Source organism: Monomorium pharaonis, chromosome 9, assembly GCF_013373865.1.
Source record: "Monomorium pharaonis isolate MP-MQ-018 chromosome 9, ASM1337386v2, whole genome shotgun sequence".
NCBI classification, from domain to species: Eukaryota; Metazoa; Arthropoda; class Insecta; order Hymenoptera; family Formicidae; genus Monomorium; species Monomorium pharaonis.
The window spans coordinates 11,401,950-11,425,876 of record NC_050475.1 but is presented as its reverse complement, the minus strand read 5'-3'; the positions used below and the strand labels follow the sequence as shown (position 1 = coordinate 11,425,876).

Sequence of the window (23,927 nt, the reverse complement as noted above, 5' to 3'; positions counted from 1 at the left end):
ACAAAAATGGAAGACCTACGAAAAATAATACGAGGAGGAATGCAGGCGTCAGCGGAAAATGTGCGCGGCAGTTACAGTGAGGCAATAAAGAAAAAGAAGGAAAACATCATAATCATCAAACCGAAGACTCAGCAAGAAAGTGAGACCACTAAAAAAATAATAAAAGAAAAAGTTGATATTAAGAATATGCCAATGGGGATAACAAAGGTACGAAAAGGAAGAGAAGGAACAGTAATTCTAGGATGTGAGACCGGAGAAGAAATAAATAAATTAAAAGATGTAGTACAGTCTAAACGAGGTGACAATTATAATGTTACAGAATCACTACAAAAGAAGCCGAAAATAAAAATTGTTAATATTAGCGAGGAAGAAATAGAGTTGGATGACAATGAGCTAATAGATACAATAAAGAAACAGAATAGTATTGGTGAATCTCGTATAAGCATAGTTAAGAAAATCCCCAAAAAAAAAAATATGGATGATAGTCAATCTAGAAGAAAAGGAAAAGAAGGTAGATCTTTAATAATTGAAGTAGATGAAGTAACACATGAATTGATGTTAAAAAAAGAAAAGTTGAATATAGGCTGGAGAAAATGTCCTGTGTTCAATCACTTCAGCATAAAGAAATGTTTCAAGTGCTGGGGATTCTACCACATTGCAAAAAACTGTACGAGAGATGAAACGTGTCATAAATGTACAGGAAAGCATAAAGCAAGTGAATGTAGAGAGAAGCAGAACAAATGTGTAAATTGTATGTTTAAAATAAAAACATATAATTTAAAAATAAAAGACAATCATGATGCTCTGGATCCGGAATGCCCGACATATAAGAGGGCTATCGAAGAGGAGAAGAGGAGAGGTGGATGAGAAGCCAAAAAATAGCAATTACAGAAAGAAGAGGATCAGATAATATATACAAACGCGCAAAGTTTAATGGCACATAAGGACGAGATACAGCATCAGATTATGAAGAAATTAAATCCGGCAGTTATTGCATTGTCGGAGTCGAGACTGATTGCGGAAATTGAAGACAGTGAAATAAATGTACCGGGATACAGTGCGTCACATGGAGAGTTTATAGGATTCTTAGAGGAGATAGTAGAAGAATTACGATAAAAGAAGAGTGTGTAATATTAGGAGACTTTAATATAGATTGTATGACAAACTCTTATTATACAAATAAACTATTTACGACTATGCAAAGTCTAGGCATGAAGCAATATGTGGATAAACCAACGAGAGTTACCGAAAATAGTAAAACAATTATAGATCTAGTTTTTGCGAATAAAGATATAAATGTAGAAGTCAAGTACGAACCTAAGATAACGGATCATGCGTGGATAAAAGTCGTGATAAATACGAACAAGACTGTAAATAAATATAAAGAATTCAGTGGCAGGGATTATAGTAGATATAATGCGCATGAGTTTATTAAGCTAGTGGAGAGTAATTTAGAAAAAAGATATGATTTAGATATTAATGAGTTAGATATTAATGTAAAGGCAAATAATTTAATTAATAGTATTGTAGATGCGCTAGACATCTCAGCACCTAAGAAAATTTTTAGAATACCAAAAATATGGGAAAGGAAAAAATGGTATTCAAAGGAAATAGAAGAGCTAGCGACTAGAAGAGATGAGGCTTATAGAAAAGCACTGTACGATAGCACGGAACAAAACTGGCAACAATTTAAAATAGAAAGAAATGCAGTAGTTAGTTTAATTAGAACAAAGAAAAAAGAATATTATGAAAACATGATTGATCATAATAGTAACAATCCCACAACTATGTGGAAATCATTAAAAGAAATTATTAGAGGAGGACCAATAGGCGCGAAAGTTGTAGGAAAAATAGATTTTGAAATATTAGACAATAATATAGTGTGATATAGCTGATAAATTTAACTTATATTATATACAAAGTATTAAAGACATAATAAAATCTATAGATAAGAATTATACAACGAGCACAAATAAGAGAACTATTTATTGTATTGAAAAGATGGGAGAGCTAGAAAAATTTGAATCAATTACGACAGAACAAGTAAGAACAATCATTAGGGAATTACCAAAAAAGAAAGGTACAGAAGAAGGAATAACTAGCGATATATTAAAAACGGTATTTTGTGTCATAGAAGAGGAATATTGTGATATAATAAATAAGTCATTGAGGGAGGGTTGTTTCTTGAAAGAGTGGAAAACATCCACGATAATTCCAATACCAAAAGTAGAGAAACCTAAGAGGGCAAGTGATTATAGGCCTATTAATATATTACCAATATATGAAAAAGTATTAGAGATAATAGTTAAAAAGCAAATTGAGGTCTACCTAGAAAGTAATAATATTATAACGGAACATCAGTCGGGCTTTAGGAAAAATTATTCGTGTGAAACAGCAATTCAAACAGTTATAGATGAATGGAAATTGATTATTAGTGAGAGACAAATAGTAGGAGTTATTTTTGTAGATCTTAAACGGGCTTTCGAGACAATTGATAGAGGAAGATTATTAGAGAAATTATACCAGTATGGTATTACAGGAACAGTTCTAGAATGGTTTAGGTCGTACTTAAAAGATAGAATGCAACAAGTTCAATTTAATGATAGATGGTCTAAGATACTGACTACGGAATACGGAGTGCCACAGGATTCGGTATTGGGCCCATTGTTGTTTATAATATATATGAATAATATTGTTAACGTTTGCTCGGATGTGTGTAATATAAAAATGTTTGCGGACGATACGTTAATATATGTAACAGGTGAGAGTAGTGCAGAGATAGAGAGGAAATTGAATATTGCATTTAACGTAGTGGAGGAATGGATGAATATTAATAAACTGAAGATGAATGCGGAGAAAACAAAATATATGTTAGTTAAAGGTATAAGGAAAGAATTGAGAGGCAATACTATTGTGAGATGTTTGGATGGAAATGAGATTGAGCGCGTAAAAATAATAAAGTATTTGGGCATAATTATTGATAATAGACTTAGATTCAGCGGTCACTGTGATTACATGCTAAAGAAAATAGGGAAGAAAATAAGTTTTTTAAATAGAATAGGGAACTTTATCTCGGCTTACACTAGATGTACGATATACAAGACAATTATAGCACCTCACTTTGAATATTGTGCAACGCTACTAATAGATATAGGAGATACACAGTTAAGTAGGCTCCAAATAACGCAAAATAGAGCTATGAGAGTTATATTGCAATGTGACAAACGTACCAAAGTTAAATGTATGCACCAAGCGTTGCAATTTATGACCATAAGACAAAGGCTGTATTACAATATGTGCATATTTATTTTTAAGATCTTAAATAATATGATGCCGGAGCAATTTAGTAATAGACTTAGAATAGTAGAGGGAGAATGCGAAACTAGGCAGACAGGGGATATTGTTATTGAATTTCGAAAAACAAGAAGCGCGCAAAAAAGTTTATTTTATGAGGGTGTGTTAATGTATAACGTATTACCACCCGAAGTTAAACATTGTAATCGTTTAGAAATGTTTAAACGAATGCTAAAAAAATTTGTTTTTAATGATGTAGCATAAAATTGTATATATATGTATTGAAAATAGCTGAGAAAGCTAATAAAAGATCAATCAATCTCTCTCTCTCTCTCTCTCTCTCTCTCCCTCTCTCCCTCTCTCTCCCTCTCTTTCCCTCTCTCTCCCTCTCTCTCCCTCTCTCTCCCTCTCTCTCCCTCATTTGGCGCATTTTCTTCATATCATTACTTTTGTAGAGAAAATATATTTTTTGTTTTACAAGAATACATTTTTGAGAACGTTTTATATAAAAATACATTTTTGAGGGCGTTTTTTGCGTATGTTTAACGCTTTTTTTATCTTTTTTAAAAAAAGTAATTTTTATAGGGATTTCTTAATTACGCATTACTTTTGAAATAATTAATGCAATTTTTTTCATTACGCATTACTTTTAAAATAATTAATGCAATTTTTTTCATTACGCATTATTTTTGAAATAATTAATGCGATTTTTTTCATTACACATTACTCTTGAAATAATTAATGCGATTTTTTTCATTACGCATTACTTTTGAAATAAATAATGCGATTTTTTTCATTACGCATTACTTTTGAAATAATTAATGCGATTTTTTCCATTTCGGATTACTGCTTTAATAATTAATGAGTAAAGAAGTAATTACTTATTAAAAAATTAATAAGTAATGCATTATTTTTTAATTTGCATTTTCATTTCCCTGTTCTAAGTAATTAAAAAAAACATATTGATACAATGTTTTTTGTTGACTCCACACGGGTTTGAAATTTGCACTGCATTTTAGAGTATTTTAGCGAATAAATATGATATTTTTTTGATATCATGAATTTTGATTATCAATATAATATTGCATATTGATTTTATTCGTGTTTAACTCAATCATACCGCCGTCATCAGAGTAACCCAATGTGCAAATCCGACCGTCAATCTCCGCGTGGTGTACATCGGGTCACTCTGATGATAGCGGTATGATTGAGTTAAACAAGAATAAAATCAATGTGCAATATCATATTAATACTCAAAATTCATGATATTCAAAAAATACCGTATTTATTCGATAAAATACCTTAAAATGCAGTGCAAATTTCAAACTCGTGTGCAATCAACGAACAACATCGTATCGACATTTTTTTTTTAATTGCTTAGGAAAGAATGAACTTTAAGAATCTGGTTTAATATTTGCAAGATTTTAACGAGAAACTTGTGAAAAATGATAACAAACTTTTACTTTTTTCAATTAAAAAAAACATGTTTGGTTCATGCGATACAAAAGATTCGCACTTAACAAATCAAACTTTCACCTAGGGATTCTCAAAGTAGTCTTTGCCCTTTTAATTTAAAAAAAAGTACATGTAATTTGGATAATTTTTCGCAAAATTGCATCACTTTGAATATTGCCTAAAAATTGGATCAAAAATTGTGTCTCGTTTTTTTTGCGCCGGTGTAAAATAACCATATTATATGCATATTACAATGGCCTTTATATAATCATAATTTATATTAATATAAAAAAAGTACACGAACTTTATATTTAGGTACTTTATTTATATTATATATTTATTTATATAATTATATTATTCTATTACAACATATACATAATATCACATATCATATACATTATATTGTATTTTATTATTTTATTTTATTAAACTATGTATTCTTTTCTACTGAAATTTTGTACTAACTAGTTTTTTAATATTTTGATTATAGGCCAAACGGTATACTATTGAGGATAAGGCATTTTGCCTTAATATATGTAAAAGATCCCGTTCATGTTATAATTTTTTACATAATAAATACTTACTCTGTCCATCCATAACAACTTTAAATTCTCAACTATCTGATATTCCTATAAAAACTGGGTGCACTCGATTAATAGTAAAATACTTGAAACATTTAACAAAAAATTTTTAAGATAAAAGAGACAAATATGTTGCTTTGGCTTGGGTCCTTAAAATGTCTTTACAACCTACTTTATCATACGATAAAAAGCGTGATAAGATCATTGGCTTTAAAGATTGGAGTACAAGGAGAAGTAGACAAATAGCGAATCACGCTATAGTATTTTATTTAAAGAGTTTAAAAACAGGAAATAAGATGCCACTAGGATACGGATACTGCAGAAATAGCACGCCAACTCATCAATTAACACAATGCATAAAAGAATGGTTAGTAAATATTATCATAGCTGGTCTAATATCCGTTGCTACAATACGTGACCAAAGTGGTCCAATGTGGTTGTTGCAATAAATTCATTAATAAATAAATGTAATAAAATCCGAATAATAAAAGTACATATTTACGTACATATAAAATCACTAAACATATATAACCTTTTTGTTGATCATAAACATAAATACATGTGTTATAAACAAATTTATTCTTTAATTTTATTATAAATAATTATAATTTTTTGTTATAGAAAACAGTTTTATAATACGAGATACAAAAATTGTACCGCTTTATGATTGTGTACATCTATTAAAAGGAATTAGAAATAACTTTTTAACAAAAGACTTCAATACGGACATAACTAATAAATACATGGATGAAATAAAGTATGTATCTTGGGATCACATTATGTTAACATACAAGATTGACAATCTGTAATGAGACGTCAACTTCCAAAGATAACGGATAAGCACATTAATCCTAAGCTCACCTAAAATGAAAGTGAAATATGGAACCCAAGTTTTTAGCAATACTGTTGCAAACTTTATGGATGTCATCTTAAATTTAAGTGGAGGTAAGACATGTAACAAATTTGAAATTAACATATAAGAACATTTAACAATACATTAAAAAAAACTTTTTAGAGATTATATTAAATATATATTAATATAACTACCGTTTATTGCTTCAGGAATTGTCAAAACACAAGATGAAATAACACAGTTACCAAAAAGTGCTGCAACAACATCTCAAGTTATATCATTTTTTAATAATTTATTCGATTCTTTCAATGGCAGACAATATTAAGGATTGATCAGTACATTATCTTCTACCAGTGGACATTTTGAATTTTGGCGAGAAGCTTGCATAAAATTAAAAAAGATGTTGCAAAAGAAACTCATCAAATTCAAAGGAAGAATCCTCCTAAATGTCTCGTTAACTGGAAATGGACCATTCAAGCTGTAGAAATCATATGGTACATATTGCAAAATGCTGTCTATGAATCATTAAACCTAAAATATTTAAACCAGATGTTTTAAACCAAGTTAGAAATAATGGATGCGCCAACAGAAACTCAACTCCCGAACAGTTTCAAGGAGCATTTAAAACTTTATTAATTTGCAATATAACCTTTAAACATTCTGTTGGATCAAATTGCCAAAGAAATAACGAAGGTCAACATTAGCGTTAACAGAATTAATGGATCTAAATAAATCAATAAAAAAATAAATATTTTCTCAATAAATATTGAGAAAACTAACAAAATTGATTTCGCTAAACCAGAGCCTTACCTCTGTTTACGGAAAATAAAGTATTTATTGGTTTAAACAAGATTTTAAATATTATTAATCGCAAAAATTTTATAATAACACAATGTGAAATATGTTACCATTATTTAAACAATCCGTATGTATCACAATGTATTAAACATGCTTTAGAAGTTATAGAAATCCAATTCATAAATATTTGCTATGAACCTCAACTTGCCAAAAAATTAATAAAAATACTAAACAATCAATATTTTTCAACATGTATATTTCACTGTACATTTTTTAAACAATGTTATTAGCAATAATTGCTGAAGAGTTTATTAAAGTATGGTGCACATTTTTAAATAATAATTTACTCGGAAAAATTGAAAAAAAATTTGATAACTATATGTATAAAACAGCCCAAATTTTATCAAGAAAATACACAAAAAAGAAAAATGTTAATGTCAAACATGGATTGTAAACTAAAAAATATATATTTGATACAAAAAGACATCATATATTGGTTATGTATTTTATAAAACAAATTTTATTTTTTTCAGAAATATATCGGTGTTTTAAAATTTTACGTTTTCTAAATTTACTTAATTTAAATACATTTGAGCGTAAGAATCAACTATAACTGCTTGCTACGTGTTGCACGTGTTCTGTCATTCTGTGTATACCAGTGTGTACGTACTGTTGCTGCGATCAGGTGTAACCTGCTATGACTTACTGTATAACGTCATGTTAAATTTTAAGTAGATAGTTCATATTTTCTCACGTCAGACTTCTAGATGGCGTTACTAACGGTGGGTCACATTAAGTCAATGGGAATTTGACGACCCTGATCAATACCATCTTTTAATAAAAATTTATCTATGTCAACCGATCCAAAGTTTCAGCTTGATTAGACGGCGACTTCATAAATGGCAATTTTTCAAAACTTTTTTCTGAAAGTAACTTTAAAAGTAACCAAAAAGTAATTAAAAGTAATTAAAAATATTGTTTTGTTAAATGAGAAAACTAATACCAGATTTAGAAATAGACTTAAAACAGATTTAAAAACTGTAGGATATCAATTTTTACTAAAATTCCTCAAAATTTTCAATAAAAATTTAAGAAAAAACATAACTTTGTTGGAAAAGTTAAGTAGTAATGGATAAACACACATTAAATATACATTTTAAAAATATCAAAAAAGTCGCAAATAATAGTAATAACATGAAAAAAGTAACATTAGATAATATGTAAACTTATCATCATAAGTAACAAAACATTTACTGTACATTTATTGGACTCACGGTGGCTTGTTTTTTCTTGTTATATTGTTTCGCTTGCATTTCTCTTAATTCATTTCTTGCATTACTCGATTCATGTTCAGTAGATAAAGGATGGCCAGGTGGCGGTGGAGGAGGAGAAGAACCTACAAAAAACATCATATATATAGGTGTCATGTAAAACTTCTGACAACGTTTATAAGCAGGTAGGGCGCATTAAACTGAATAGAAAAGTCTTTTACCGTTTTGCAATTTTCCCAATAGTTAACGAGTTATTGATTATTAAAATTTTCTGTATTAACCTGGCCTATACCAGGCAAATGCAAGCGCACGGCGAGATGCGGCCGCCTATCGCTCGAGAGCATTGAAATTGCTAAGCACGCGGGAAGAGTTGTTTACAACAAACGGCAATGGCTGCGCATGAGTGACGTGTAACGCTGGATTCTCTCTTTGAGCTATGATAGTTCCTTGCTCCTTTTTAATAAAAATAAAATTATTTAACGACAAAAAGTATGTATGTATGTGTACACGCACCGACAGAAATGGTGTCCCTCACAGTCCAGCGCGGCGATTACTTACACACACGAAGCGCCGTACGTGTTACTAGGCGCGCGGTGAAGTAGAGACAAGAAGAAGCAAAAAAATTGGAAATCGCGCCGGTGTTGCATCCTTCACCAACGCCGCACGCTCAAGAAAGATAGAGTTATGATGAGTAAGAAGACGTGATATCAATTCGCTGGTGTCCAATATCTGTTTCACTCGCACTCGATACTAATGACGTCTCTCACTTGAGTGCGAGTGCAACGGATATTGGATACCGGCAATCGGTATCACGTCTTCTCACTCATCATAATTCTATCTTTCTTGAGCGTGCAGCGTTGGTAAAGGATGCAACACAGGTACAATCGCCAATTTTGACGCCGAGGGACATCATTTCTGCCGATGCGTGTACATACATGTGTATCAAAAAAATATCAATTCTAATGCTTAAAGAAGCGATTACTAATTTTTTTTCTTTTAGCAAATAACGATTATTTTTAATAAAGAATATTTTCTTGATGATAGTCTTAAACATAAACAGTCACCATAAATTTTAGAAGAAGCTGTTGTCATGTGCTCAAAAAAGAATTTATACTCCTTCAAAGAAAATTACAAAATTTTATCGATTAAAAATCAAAATAACAACCAAATAAAAATTTTGTTTTAAGTTTATAATTAAATTATTCTTAATTAATAAGACTTAATTAAAAATTAAGTAGATAATTTTATTTTTATTAAAAAGAAACAAGGCACTATCATAGTTCAGAGAAAGAATCCAGGCTTACGCGTCGCTTGTGTGTAGTCATTGCCGTTTGTTGTAAACAACTCCTCCCGCGCGCCTAGCAATCTCAAAGCTTTCGAGCGCTAGGCGACCGCATCTCGCCACGCGCTTGCATTTGCCGGTAGGCCAGGCTAATACAGCAAAATTTAATAATCAATGACTCGTTAACTATTGCGAAAATTGCAGAACGGTAAAAAAAACCTTGCTGTTCAGTTTAATGCGCTCTCCACCTACTTATAAACGTTGTCCAAAGTTTTATATGACACCCTGTATATATTGGAAATATATAAGGTAGTCTATTATAATCATTCAAAATATTATCTTAAATAATTTTAAAAACTACAATTTGTTTAATTTTAGAAGATTGATAAAGCAATAATAAAATACTTTTAAATTAAATTTAAAAAATATGTTTTTTAAATAAAATTATTTATCTTTTGTTAAATTTTTTATAGTGTAATAAACACAGACAACAATGCGTATGCACGATTCGATTGTAATGACATCTGTGACTTGCCAAAGAATAAACAAATTCAGTACGCGAGCGCACCATTGTGATTAAAGCGCCACATCGGCGATCTTCACGATACAATTTTTTTTATAAACATGCCTTGTATTTAATGAAATCTATTAGACAATAAATTATACTGTGTAACGATAACTACAAATGAGACATATTATATAACTTATAGCATTTTTAACTATAAGTTTGAAACCTTGAGTTGAGTTTAATTCCATTTTTACAGTCAATAACATTATTAATTGTCATAAATGATAAATTTGATATCTTAACCAAATTCTGTATGTAAATTCTTCATAACATGGTTTTAAAAAATATTAAAATATTAAAAAATGCATTTTATAAAGAACAAAAAATTCATTAATCTTCTAATCAATAGTACATTTATTCTTTTCCTTAACATGTTCCACATGTAAAGAGTGCTCCCGAATCTCAAAGTAAATTTAAAAACAACACAAAATTTGTAATTTTGTCATTAAATCATTAATTTTATTTGTTCTAATATAAATTTATTACACAATTACACACGCGCGCACTCACGCACGCACGCACGCACGCACGCACGCACGCACGCACGCACGCACGCACGCGCAATATGTAAATGCAAATGAACACGGGAAAAACGCGGGTTGTCAATTTTTGAAAATTTTGAGTTAAATCTGGTGTTGTATACTTCCAAGTATGCTATTTTATACTATCTAAATCACATTCCAAATACAGCTTTTTTTATATTTTGTACATCCTTACAAAAAGGGTCTATAATGTAATAAGAAAGAATATCATATTAACATACTAAAAGAAGGAAAATTGTCACATAAATATAATAACAAAATGTCAACAAAAATATGGTTTACAAGTGGACTAAATTTTTTGACAAATTCTATAAAACTGAATTTCTATGTGCGACCCGACAATAAAAGAATTACTCTTTAAAATAGAGTCTCAATTTTTATTGAAACAAAGAACTACGTACGACGATCATTAAAACAAAATAGTTGTAAGTGTAAAAAAAACACCAACTTATAAACAACGACAAAGCAAATTCAACTTACGTTTGGTGAAATATAAAATATGTAAGAAACATGACTTATTTTAATTTATTGTTAAAATTATCAAAATTTGTCATTCAGATATTATATATAAACATAGACGTTTTCCTTTTTTAGAAACCGCCTTTGTCAATATCTATTGAAAAAATTCAATGATCTACAAAATTTCGAAGTTTTTTATAATATAAAAAAGCATAAAATTTTTTTTCCCAACTTCTAGAATTATCTTCTAAAAATTAAAAAAAAAAGCAAAAGTACTTTTCTGAATTCGATAATACTGCATTTTCCGCTGTGGCTCGATAGAAGTAAAAGAAATAAAAACGAAATTTAGAAGAAAAAACAATTGGAGCAGTTTTGCTGACAATCCCCCTTCGTACAAAAAAATTCTTCAGTCTATTTCGTTTTTTTAGAAGTTTATGTGTTATGTTAATCACAGTTTGAAAATAATTATTGTAAAAAATGTAAAATTAAATAAGCTATCAAAAAATATTGCATTTGTTTCTCCTTGTTTAATTGTGTATGAATAGCAATACATTGATAAATAAATTTGCATTTTCTGGAAAATAAAAAATTTTTACAATCCTTTTTTTCGCGGATTCTACAAATATTAAGAAATTGTATCCAATCCTAACTTTTTAAATTTTATTGTATTAAACTATTTCTAAATTTCATCTCTTATTTGTTCAAGTGTGTAATAATAAAAAATATTTAATTTTTTATTTAAATTTCTTAATTTCTTAATTTTTCTATTTATTAATAACAAAAATTGTTATAGAAATTAATAACCTTCTTATTAACAAATATCTGTATCAGAATAATTATAGTAATTTTTTTTCTTAAGGTGTTAAGTCACCTTAAAGCCTTAAAAAATTACTTTATTTAAAAAAATTTTTTTTAAACAATAAAGTAAATGCAAAATCAAATTAAAAGACTTTATTTTACATGTGTTGAAAGATTTAAAAAATTTAATTTCAATTTTTTTCAAAATGGCAGTTGTAATCCCATAAAGTGCAACGCGCTTTTTTTAAACATCCTCCGTGGCAAGCAATAGATCTTACCAGTTAATCGTAAAGCAAAACAAAAAAATTTTCATTATCCATATGAAATTTACTACTAAAGTACACATGGATATCAAAAAACATTTATTTAAAAAAAATAGCAAGTACTTAAAAAAAAAAGTTCTTTTTGTGAAAAATCGCATATAAAATGTTCAAAAACTTTAGAAATAATTGGACTCCGTTTCTGGTGACTGAGTGGCGGGTGTAAGAGAAGTGTGCTGATATGTGAGAGAAATAAAAGAGTTAAGTGAGGAGGAGGGAATGGCAGAGAAGTAAAGAAAAGAACTAGGGTGAAGAGATGTGGGTGAAAGAAGGTTTTTTAGGAAGAGAAGTTATTATAGGTTAAAAATGAAAAAAAAGGGAAATGTTGATTGGAAAGATTAAAGTGGGCACAGGGTATAAAGACATAAAAAAAAAGCGTGCGAGCAAAGTGGACGGAGAAGCATCAGGCAGGCGGGTATATTAGTCAGGATAGAAGAGTGACAATGAGTGGGAATAGAGATAGAGGGATATAAAGAAGATGAAGAACAAAGGGGTGGAGAGGAAGAGAGAGGTTATGAAAAGACAGATAGATAAATTTGAAAAGGTTGGCAAGAGAGAGGTCAAGTAGTAAGAAAGTATAGAGGAGTTGCATAAGGTTGTAAAGTAATGAGAAGGGAGTGGCTGGAGAACAGAGAAAAGAGTAGAGGCAAGGGATGGATACAGATAAGTTTTTCCGAAAAAAATTGTTAAGATAAAAATTGAAGGAAAAGGCAAATGTTGGCTGGAAAAGCTAGAATGGGCTCAAAATATAGAGAAGGCATGCGAACGAAGTGAATGGGTGAGGTCACGGCAGTGACGTGAGTGGATGATCAGAGAAACATGAGGCAGATGTGTTAGTTAAGAAGAACGTGATAGTGAGAATAAGAATAAACATGGAGAATATAAAGGACAGGAGAAGAGAGAAGGGGAGAAAGAGCTATACAAAGAAGGAGGCCGTCAAAATTGGTAAGGGAAAGGTCGAGTAGCATGGAAAATATAGAGAAGCTGTTTAACAGGAAAAAGAGGAAGAAAAAGAGCATAAACAGTGCCGAAATATTTGATAGGTAAGGAGCTGCAAAAAGGTAATTTAGAAAAGGGATGGAAACGCAGATAGCAAACGGCAAATCCACGATCACTCCATGACGTGGAGAACAACATAATTAATCAATTCTTAATCAAAGATAACCTAAAAAAAGTAAAACATACTAATTCTTAGTCGATAAATGGAATCTAAAATCTGAATTATCAATTATTAATTATTGGCCCTATAAGCGGATATAACTCGAACAATTATTGCTTTAAAACATTAAATCACTTTTTTATCAAATATGCATCAATTGTTGTACTCATTAAATTGTCATTTCTAAATCAACTATAAACCTTTTTTCAAGTAGAATTGTTAATATGCCAGTGATCAAAGAATGGTAATAAAAAAACTCTTCAGTAGAGACTAATCTGGCAATGTTTTATTAGTATTAAAAGAAACACAACGTTTCGGCCAAACGATTTCTGGCCCTTATCAAGTGTATCTATAAAATTATGCAACAACTTAACAAATGTTACTTCACACAATAACAATCATAATTGAAAAGACTCTATAAATACCTTGTAACATTAATATAAAAAAACTTTTTTTATATTTAAAAAATTTTTTGTCAATATATCGCACTTCAATTATAAATATATAGTGTTCGAGAGACGTGTTGGAAGGCACGTCTGCATTCCATAACCTGTCAGAGAAAAGAGAAAAGCGCTGAAAATATGAAAGTTACGTTAAACAACAAAATGAGTAAGTAAAATTATATCACTAGTCAAAAATCAATAACAAGAAAAATCACTAACTCGCGAAAATTCTGATTTTAATGAAACTTGGCATAAATGTAGAGCGGATAAATACATGAAGTTAGAAATTTTTAGTTGGTGCTTATAAACGGTTGAAAGAATTGAAACCACCCTTCAAAAATTGAGTTTTTGCCTTTTCTTGATATCTCTCGTAAACTAAACAAAATATTTAAAAATGTTCCATACAAAAGTTTTACAGTATAAATACCTCTAACTATGCCATTCATTTTTTCCAAAAAAAATTTTTTTTTGAAAAATAAATAGCATCGTTAGTCCAGTGTTTTTAAGCACTTGACTGAACTTGGAATGCCATTGCCTGCCAGATTGACGTAGCCCACATATCGCTTTTCGTAGCAGACAGACCTTGTGTCCCTGTCAAAAGACTGGACAACATCTTCCTTGCTTTGTTCTGCATGTCTGTCGGAGGCCTCTCCTGCGATTCTTGTGAGCATTTCATCTAGAACAGTGCTTGAGCCTAGTTGCCCTTTTCGAGCCGATTCCCGAACGCGCCGCCTCCTATGCTCCCGCGCGCGGCCTTGACGGCCGAGCCGCCGATCTCGCCCGTACGCTTTGTCTCAAGAGCAGCTCTGTATAAAAAATGGTGATGTGAAAACCTCGGGTGATGTGAAAATTAAACTATTGTCAAAATTCTAATTTACATATTATGTTTTTACATATTGTTATACTACATAAAATAAATTAGTAATAAAAAAGTTAGTACTTTTTTGTTTATAAAAACAAAAATTATTTACTTAAAGTAATTTTAATGAATTTTGTGGTGCAGGGCACTATTTCTTATACAGAGCTGCTCCTGAGACAAAGCGTACGGGCGAGATCGGCGGCTCGGCCGTTAAGGCCGCGCGTGGTAGTGGGGGCATAGGAGGCGGCGCGTTCGGGAATCGGCTCGAAAAAGGCAACTAGGCTCAAGCACTGATCTAGAAGTTCCGATACTTCCATGTGTACCACATTATCCATGTCTCTGTGCAGATATGTTGAAGTGATGTCTAGTTGTGATATCGATGCTCCTATTTGAGCTGATACGGCGACAAGCATTCTCAACAAACTTAGTCGAGCCACGGGCGCGAAGGTATCCTGGAAATCAACTCCGAGCCGCTGAGAAAATCCCCTTGCCACGATCCTTGCCTTTCTCCTCTCCAGGCTTCCGTCTGCACGGTATTTGTTCCGTAAGACAATTCGACATCCTATAACGTTGCTGTTATCTGATTGGTTTACGAGCTCCCACGTTGGTTACAAGATTCTTTATTTCGTCGTGGATAGCGTCCTTCCATTCTGGGGCATCGTGACCGTTGATTGCTTGTGATAGCGGGATTTCACTGCTCAGAAACGCGAACATGGACTCGTGCGGCTCCGCGTCATCATCTGAAGATAGCTCGATGGCTAAAGATGTCGGTTCCTGTCTTTTAATAATAATAAAAATAATAATAAAAATAATAATAATGATTATAAACCTGATAATGAAGATAATTGTGAACCAGAAGACGAAATTTTAAATAGTAGCTATAAAAAGAAAGCCGTCAAATATTAAAAAAGTGGAAAAAAAAGCCAATACTCTCTTTCAAAAGTGCAACGTCGCTTCAGAAAGGTAAAGTCTCTACCACAATTATATCAATAGGAAAATAATCTACAAAGAGGAGGTAATCGTAGAAAAAAATTGTTATATATATCTCAATATGTTTTAAATCATTTTAAAGACGCTAATAACAAACAACGGATTATTCATGTCTTGGATCTGCAACGATGGGCGTTAGAAGCGAAAAAACAAATAGATCTTCCTTCATTTAAAGCAGGAGCAACGTGGATATTACATTTTAAAAGAAAATATAGAATTGTATCCAAGAAAATAACAAAATTTATAAACCGTTCTACAATGAGAGACAAAGAATAATTAGAAACTGCATGCCAAGAATTTATAAATAATGTAAAATCTTTTATTGGCCTTTTTGGAATAGAAAATATATACAATGGTGACAAAAGTGGATTTAATTTGGAGATTCATTCAGGCAGAACGCTGACCACACAGGGTGTTATAACAGTTGAAACTCTCAACGTCAGCAATAACACATAGTTATGCAATAATGCCCATAGTTTCTGCAGACGAAAAATTACAATCATCTCTCTATTTGGTTTTGAAAGAAGCTAGTGAAAATTTTGGTCCACGAGTTGAAGAAACCTTGTTCAGGCCTGCAAACATTTATATCGCTGCATCGAAATTGGGTAAATTAACTGGAGAACACTTTCAATCTTGGTTTACAAATGTATTTTTACCCATAAGTGAAAGCTTCAGTGTGCTATTATTAGATTCTTGAACCGGACATTGTCCTACAACCTTTCAAGAATTTACGCTATCTGATAAAGATGTGTGAATTTTAACTATACCAAAAAAGATCACAGAAATGATTCAATGTCTTGATGTTTGTGGGTTCAGAATTTAGAAAAACTTTGTAAGAACGTTCAGTGATCGTGTCGTATTATTTAATTACAATATTAATTTACACTTGAGAATTAAATAACATTATTAAATAACAATCTTTAACGAATTTACAACTATCTTCTCCGCAATTTCACAAGTACGCCTGGTTCAAGAGTGGGTATATCGAGGAACGGCCATCACAATTCCAAAATCCAGTGAAGTTCTGTTTCTCTGGAAAAGACATACAAATGTACCACGATGTTCCATATGTAACGCCCCGGCAGTAATACGTTGTTCTTGGTGCAAGTAATACCTTTGTATGCATCATTTCTTTGAGCAACATCATGATTGCAAACATTATGAGGAATAAAAATAATGTAAGTACCAATAAAAATATTTGAAAAAAAATAGGAAGATAGATAATTGTAATAAATTATTTAGACAATTAGATATTTATAACAACTACATTTATGTTACAGAAAAAGCCTTCAAAGATATGTAGGACGTAATACTTCTTCTTATCAGCATGGTGAAAATGTTATCCATAAAATGTATATATTGTATGTATATGGGGAAAATACTTTGATTTTATGTAATGGAATATAAATACAATATATTTAATCAAATTTGTGTCAGTTATATTGCGTAAAAAAACAGTAGTTAAAAACTTTCATGAAATAATCTCTCCAAATATACTAAATGCGCGCGTGATTTTTCACGCAACGTTTTTCAGATTTTTACTATAGTTGATGATGATAAACTAATCTTGTTTACGTCTAGGAAATTTCTAAAATTAAACGTAGATATAGACGTTTTTTAGACATAAAGAAGATTAGTATTAGCATACGCTCGCAAATCATAAATACATTCATTATTATATTTACATTCTTTATCATGTTTTTATTACATTTACTTATTTATGCAATTTCAATATGTAATACGCCCCGAGACGTAAACAACATAAGTAGATATAGAATGTATGGACAACGCTTTGAGTCGTGTAACAGTATGGAAATACTGTGTGCATTATGGTGTACCTCATAAAATAAAGGTGCCTTACAAAATATTTTATTAATTACTACTAATAACTAATAACTTAACTTTCAATTTTTATAATTTTTACTATTAATTTACCATATATTGGCCGTAGCTAAATGGAGATATTTATGCTGTAAAACTTTTATATAAAACATTTTTTATATTTTGTTTAGTTTATGATATATCAAGAAAAGGTAAAAATATCTTAACTTTTGAAAGGTAGTTTCACTCCTTTAAACCGTTTATAAGCCCAAACGGAAAATTTTCTGATTTTAATAAAACTTGGTATAAATGTAGAGGGGGTAAATACATTAATTTAGAAATTTTCTATTTTGGTTCAAAAACAGCTTGAAGTAAAACCACCCTTCAAAGTTCAGACATTTTTGCGTTTTCTCGATATATCTCGTAAACTAAACAAAATATTAAAAAATATTTCATACAAAAGTTTTACAGCATAAATACTTCTATTTAACTGTTAATTATTTTTTCAAAAAAATTTTTTTAAAAAAATGAATGGCATAGTTAAATAGAGGTATTTATACTGTAAAACTTTTGTATGAAACATTTTTTAATATTTTGTTTAGTTCACGAGAAAAGGAAAAAACTCAATTTTTGAAGGGTGGTTTCAACCCTTTAAACCGTTTATAAGCACCAACTAAAAATTTCTAAATTCATGTATTTACCCCTTTTACATTTATGCCAAGATTCATTAAAATCAGAATTTTCAGGTTTGCGAGGTTCCTTTGTAAGTAATGCTTATAACTCTATCATAAAGTGCGTTCAAATTGTTCGTATCTTTCTGTAAATTAATGTTATTGTTAAATTTCTTGATGAAAAACATCTCTCTCTTTCTGTTATGCTTTTCTTTTGTGTAAAATATTAGGTTTAAGCCAGTCAAATTCATGTTGCATACATAGTCGTTGATCAGTGACCACAGTGTGTTCACTGACCACCGACTATGTATGCAACATGAATTCGACTGGTTTAAACCTACAGTCTTTTCAATTATGACTTATTGTGTGAGATAACTTTTATTAAGTTGTTGCGCAATTTTATAGATACACTTGATAAGAGCCAGAAATCGTCTGGCTAAAACATTGTTTCCTTTAATACTAATAAAGCATTGCCAGATTAGTCACTATTCAAGAGTTTTTTTATTACCATAAACCTTTTTATTCAAAAACTGTTTCTTCATATTTACTCAATAGTTGCTCAATTATACAGAATTGTGATCAAGCAACTGCGCATGAAAATCGTGACGTAATATACACATGATCAAATCACACCAATCAAGTGGCCGACATCATGCGTAGTGAGGCCAGTTCGTGCCGACGTAAGACAATTGCATCAGTCATTTTTGTTTCTGAGTTAACATGTGGAACGACATTTTTTCCTGATTTCATTTTGTTTATTTGTATCTTAATACAGTAAAAAACATATATATCCAAATTGTATACTTGTGTAAGAGTTGCGTGCTGCTTGCATATATATCCAAATTGTATACTTGTGTAAGAGTTGCGTGCTGCTTGCACGTGGAAATATTCGTTGATAATATCCGGTCTATGCTCGTGTGTAAGCGAGTGCTTTTTATTTAGTAAGCAAGTCAATCTAAATTGACTCTAAGTATGATTTTTGCTTTTCTTTGACTTATATCGCAATGTATCGGTGATACAAGTCAACTTTGGCTGACTCTTCTTTCGATAAAAGTTAAGCAGGGTTGCTGATATTCTCCATTTACTGCATTAAAATTATCGACTTAAGTCGACAAGTGTCGACACAAATCACATAAATAGAAAGCATTCTTTGAAACGCATTCAAGTGCTTCCGCGTGACAAAAAATAACAGCATAAAAAAGTGTATGTTTATGTGAAGAGAATAGTACATATAATAGACCTGTTCTTTGTCACTGTATTGCTGCAATAAGTTGGAATAGGACAAATGTTTTCTCTCATCCTAACTTATTGCACCAGTACAGCAGTGCAACGACAAAAAACAGGCCTAATATTACATATTATTATTTGTAGTAAAAATTTTCAAATAAGACCTATTAATAAATTTTATAAAAAATGCAAAATTACTTTTTTGCAAAATACCTTAAAATTTAATTTAATTACAAAAGCATATATATATATATATATATATATGCTTCTATAATTAAATTTGCTTCTCGATTTAAATATTTCATAATTAATGCAGAATTGGCATTTTAATATCGGATTGCATTAAACCATTATGGAATTACAATTGATTTTAAAATTTCAGGTTAAAAATATTCAATTTGATGGTGAAATTGAGCAGTAATTGACAATTTTATATTCAACTTGGGATTGATCTAAAATCGCTTCATTTTGCGGATATACTTAAACCAATACTTTACCAATATTCTCAATATCATTGATCAATTCTGCAGGAATTTTGGAGATATTTTGTTATTTGGAGAGTGAGTATGAATGGATGATTGTGGATATATAAAGTGAAAGATATTGGCGGCGGAAACAGAGGTCCAGGTGCAAATGTGAAAATGAATAGAATAAGTGCCCCCCTCTCTCTCCCCTTCTCTCTCTCTCTCTCTCTCTCTCTTTCTCTCTCTATCTATCATCTATTTGTTTTGCTCTCCAGCTGACATTCTTCGTGGCCTTGAATTAATCTCAAGAGATGAGAATGCTATATTTGAATACGCTTTTGTTAACGGTCTTAGATTTAATCTTGCCAAGTCTAAGGCTATCATCCTTGGCAGTCATAATCACATTAACAACATTGACATATCTCTTGTTCCACCGATCATTGTTGACCGTACGCCTTTGCTTTTTGTGATTTTGAGTGAAGTAAAAAATTTGGGCGTTATCTTCACTTCTAACCTGTCATGGCACAAACACATCTTACAAGTCTCAAAGAATGTTCACTATGCTCTGTACAAGCAAAAGTTTAACCGGAACTCTCTCCACTAAACTCAGAATTAAACTTGTCAATACTTTGATTTTGCCACACATTGACTACTTCTGCCTTGTCTATCACGGACTGAGTAAAAAACTTAATACTAAACTACAGAGACTTGTTAACTGCTGCATAAGATTTATCTTTGATCTTAGGCGAGACAAACACATTACACCGTTTAGACATCGTCTTGAGTAGCTTTTGGTCGAAAATAAAAAACTGTATTTTCTAGGCTGCCTAACCTATCGCATTCTTCACTTGCGGGCTCCCTCTTATTTATGTGAACTCTTTACCCCTCCTGATCGGAACTGTCCCAATTGCGCACATAAGCGATTGGACACAGCAGTATTTCCCGATTGGACACACCCAATTGGATACGGATCCGATTGGACACGGACTCAATTGAACACAGATCCGATTGGACACGGACTCAATTGAACACAGACCCGATTGGACACAGACCCGATTGCACACGGATTCGATTGCACACAGACCCGATTGCACACGGACCCGATTGCGCACCGACCCGTTTGAACACGGAAGCGATTGCGCACCGACCCGATTGCACACGACCCGTTTGCATACGGAACCGATTGCACACGAACCCGATTGCGCACCGACCCGTTTGCACACCGACCCGATTGCACACGGACCCGATTGCGCACCGACCTGTTTGCACACGGACCCGATTGCGCACCGACCCGATTGCATACGACCCGATTGCGTACCGACCCAATTGCACACGGATCCGATTGCACACGGATCCGATTGCACACGGACCCGATTGCACACCGACCCGATTGCGCACCGACCCGATTGCACACGGACCCGATTGCACACGGACCCGATTGCACACGGACCCGATTGCACACGATACAATTCCGCATTTCAGATAGTACATGAGTTAGCAACTTGGACGGAGTAAGTGCGGGAGCGAAGCAAAGCCCCCCTTGTAACCTCCCCCCCGTGTGTGTGTGTGTGTGTGTGTGTGTGTGTGTGCGTGCGTGCGCGCGCGCGCGCGCGTGCGTGCGTGCGTGCGTGCGTGCGTGCGTGCGTGCGTGCGTGCGTGCGTGCGTGCGTGCGTGCGTGCGTGCGTGCGTGCGTGCGTGCGTGCGTGCGTGCGTGCGTGCGTGCGTGCGTGCGTGCGTGCGTGCGTGCGTGCGTGCGTGCGTGCGTGCGTGCGTGCGTGCGTGCGTGCGTGCGTGCGTGCGTGCGTGCGTGCGTGCGTGCGTGCGTGCGTGCGTGTGTGTGTGTGTGTGTGCAAAGCATTTTCTGCACCACATAGGTTTGCGACTATAAAATATGTATAAGAAAGAAAAATATTATAATAAATATTTTGTACGTATTTTTATGTCTGAGTTTGCCAAGTATAAAATAATTATGATAAATATTTATGAAAATATTAAAAATAAATGTTTATGCTATTATAATTCAAAAATACAAAAATATTTCGAGTTTATATACCATGAATATTTTTTAGTACATTTTAAAAATATATTTTATATATTGTTAATAATAATTTCTAAATAATTTATAAAAACAATTATATAACTTAAAAAATGTTTTTTTTAAATAAATTCGTAAAATATTTATAAAAATTTATTCTAAATTTTCTGTGCTATCCAGGTTTTTGCATTATTCTGCGATGCGGAATCGTATCGTGTGCAATCGAGTCTGTGTGCAAACGGGTCGGTGCGCAATTAGGTCGGTGTGCAATCGGATCCGTGTGCAATTGGGTCTGTGTCCAATCGGGTCCGTGTGCAAACGGGTCGTGTGCAATCGGGTCGTGTGCAATCGGGTCGTGTGCAATCGGGTCGTGTGCAATCGGGTCGGAGCGCAATCGGGTCCGTGTGCAAACGGGTCGGTGCGCAATCGGGTCCGTGTGCAATCGGGTCGGTGTGCAATCGGGTCCGTGTCCAATCGGGTCTGTGTCCAATCGGGAAATACTACTGTGTCCAATCGCTTATGTGCGCAATCGGGCCTCATTCCTCCTGATCCCTTAGTAAGGAAATCCGATCGCACAACCTCTTCATCACGTGTTTTTCACATTCTTCTTCACAGGACCACTTATAGAAATTCTTTTCATTTCTCTGCGGTCTACTTCTGGCATTCTCTCCCTGCAAACATTGTTTCCGCTCCTTCGCTGGACACTTTTAAGGTCCTTCTGCGCTCATTTCTAGTGGCACCTAAGTTGGTCTGATTTTGCTTTCTTTGTATAGTTTGTCTTGCTTTCTCATTTTTATAAGTTCCCTTAACTTTTATCTTTGACTCTTGATAAGTTTTTACTTGTATAGTTAGTATTAAGATTTGGATTAGTTAAATAATTATACTTTTGTCATTGTAATCTTCTCATTTTGCGTTAGTTTTTCATTGCGTTTTATTTTGCTTTTGAAACTGTATTTAAACTTGGTGTTATCAAATTTTGCTTGGGCATAATAAATATGTCTATCTATCTACCCCCCTCTCTCTCTCCCTCTCTCCCTCCCCCTCACCCTCTGAAAAGAGCCAATTTATTTAGTAAACGTGGAACAAATCTTAGCCACAATTTAGTAAAAATGTTTTACTTTTAAATAAAAAAATTTTAATTTCTTTTACTCTTTCCTTTCCTTAAAAAAAAATGTTTTCAAATAATAAGAAAAAAATAAAAAATGGTAGATATACAAATTATTTTTATTATTTGAATTAAAAATAATAGCACCGAATTCTATGAGAAAACTTGCATAAGGAACGCATGATGTATGTCGATATTAAGAAATTATTTAAAAAATTGTTTAAACATTTTTTTAAAAACTTTTTAAATAAAAATTGATAGCTTCTTCACTACAAAAAAATTACTCTAATAATTGACATATGCTAAAATAATTCTTTAAAAAATTGTTTACTAACAATTTATTTTAATACTTTTTATCAACAATATTTTTTATACCTTTGTATAACACACTCTCCATAGTTAATTTTGCCTATCACTGGATCGTGCGTGTCCAATCAAGCCGTGTCCGAAAGGAAGTCACCCCTTTCTTATCATTTTGACATCACTTGATATTATTGTAACTTTTTGTTCTCTGGGAATGTATCATTGATTTCTAAAGTTTGTGTCATTTATTAAATAAAATTTGAAGCTAGATTCCTTAAGCGTTTCAAAAATATAATTTTTTTTCTTTATGTTTCCGCTATTTCCTGACTTAACAAATATTGTTTCCTACTTCTGTAGGCCCTGAATAAAATGTTTGTATAGGTTTCAGAGGTTTTAATATGGGATAAATTTTTGGTATTTTTTTATTCCGTTCAGATAGATTCTTGCAAATAATAATTAAATGGATTCGAATCGAAAGATTAAACTATAGACAAACTATAAAGTATCATATATCAATCTATCAATAAATATTCGTCTAAATACACAATTTAGTTTTACTAAAGCATAATAGCGAATTGTATATAAACAATACATGTGTGTGTATAATATTTAACATTTTATTTAATTT

At 32.2% G+C, this 23,927-nt stretch overlaps 1 protein-coding gene across 10 annotated transcripts in view; it reads right to left on the bottom strand.

Annotated features, from left to right (window-relative positions):
• Positions 1-23,927, bottom strand: part of LOC105831628 (activated Cdc42 kinase-like) — a 255,483-nt gene that overhangs the window by 159,853 nt on the left and 71,703 nt on the right. For 8 of the 10 annotated variants that reach the window (XM_028188950.2, XM_012671875.3, XM_012671876.3 and 5 more), the window contains one exon: positions 8,241-8,377. In XM_028188950.2, coding sequence (XP_028044751.1) covers positions 8,241-8,377 — 137 coding nt within the window. Of the gene's footprint in view, positions 1-8,240; positions 8,378-23,927 lie in introns of those variants that run through there. The other 2 variants (XM_012671877.3, XM_012671879.3) reach the window with 2 other exon arrangements.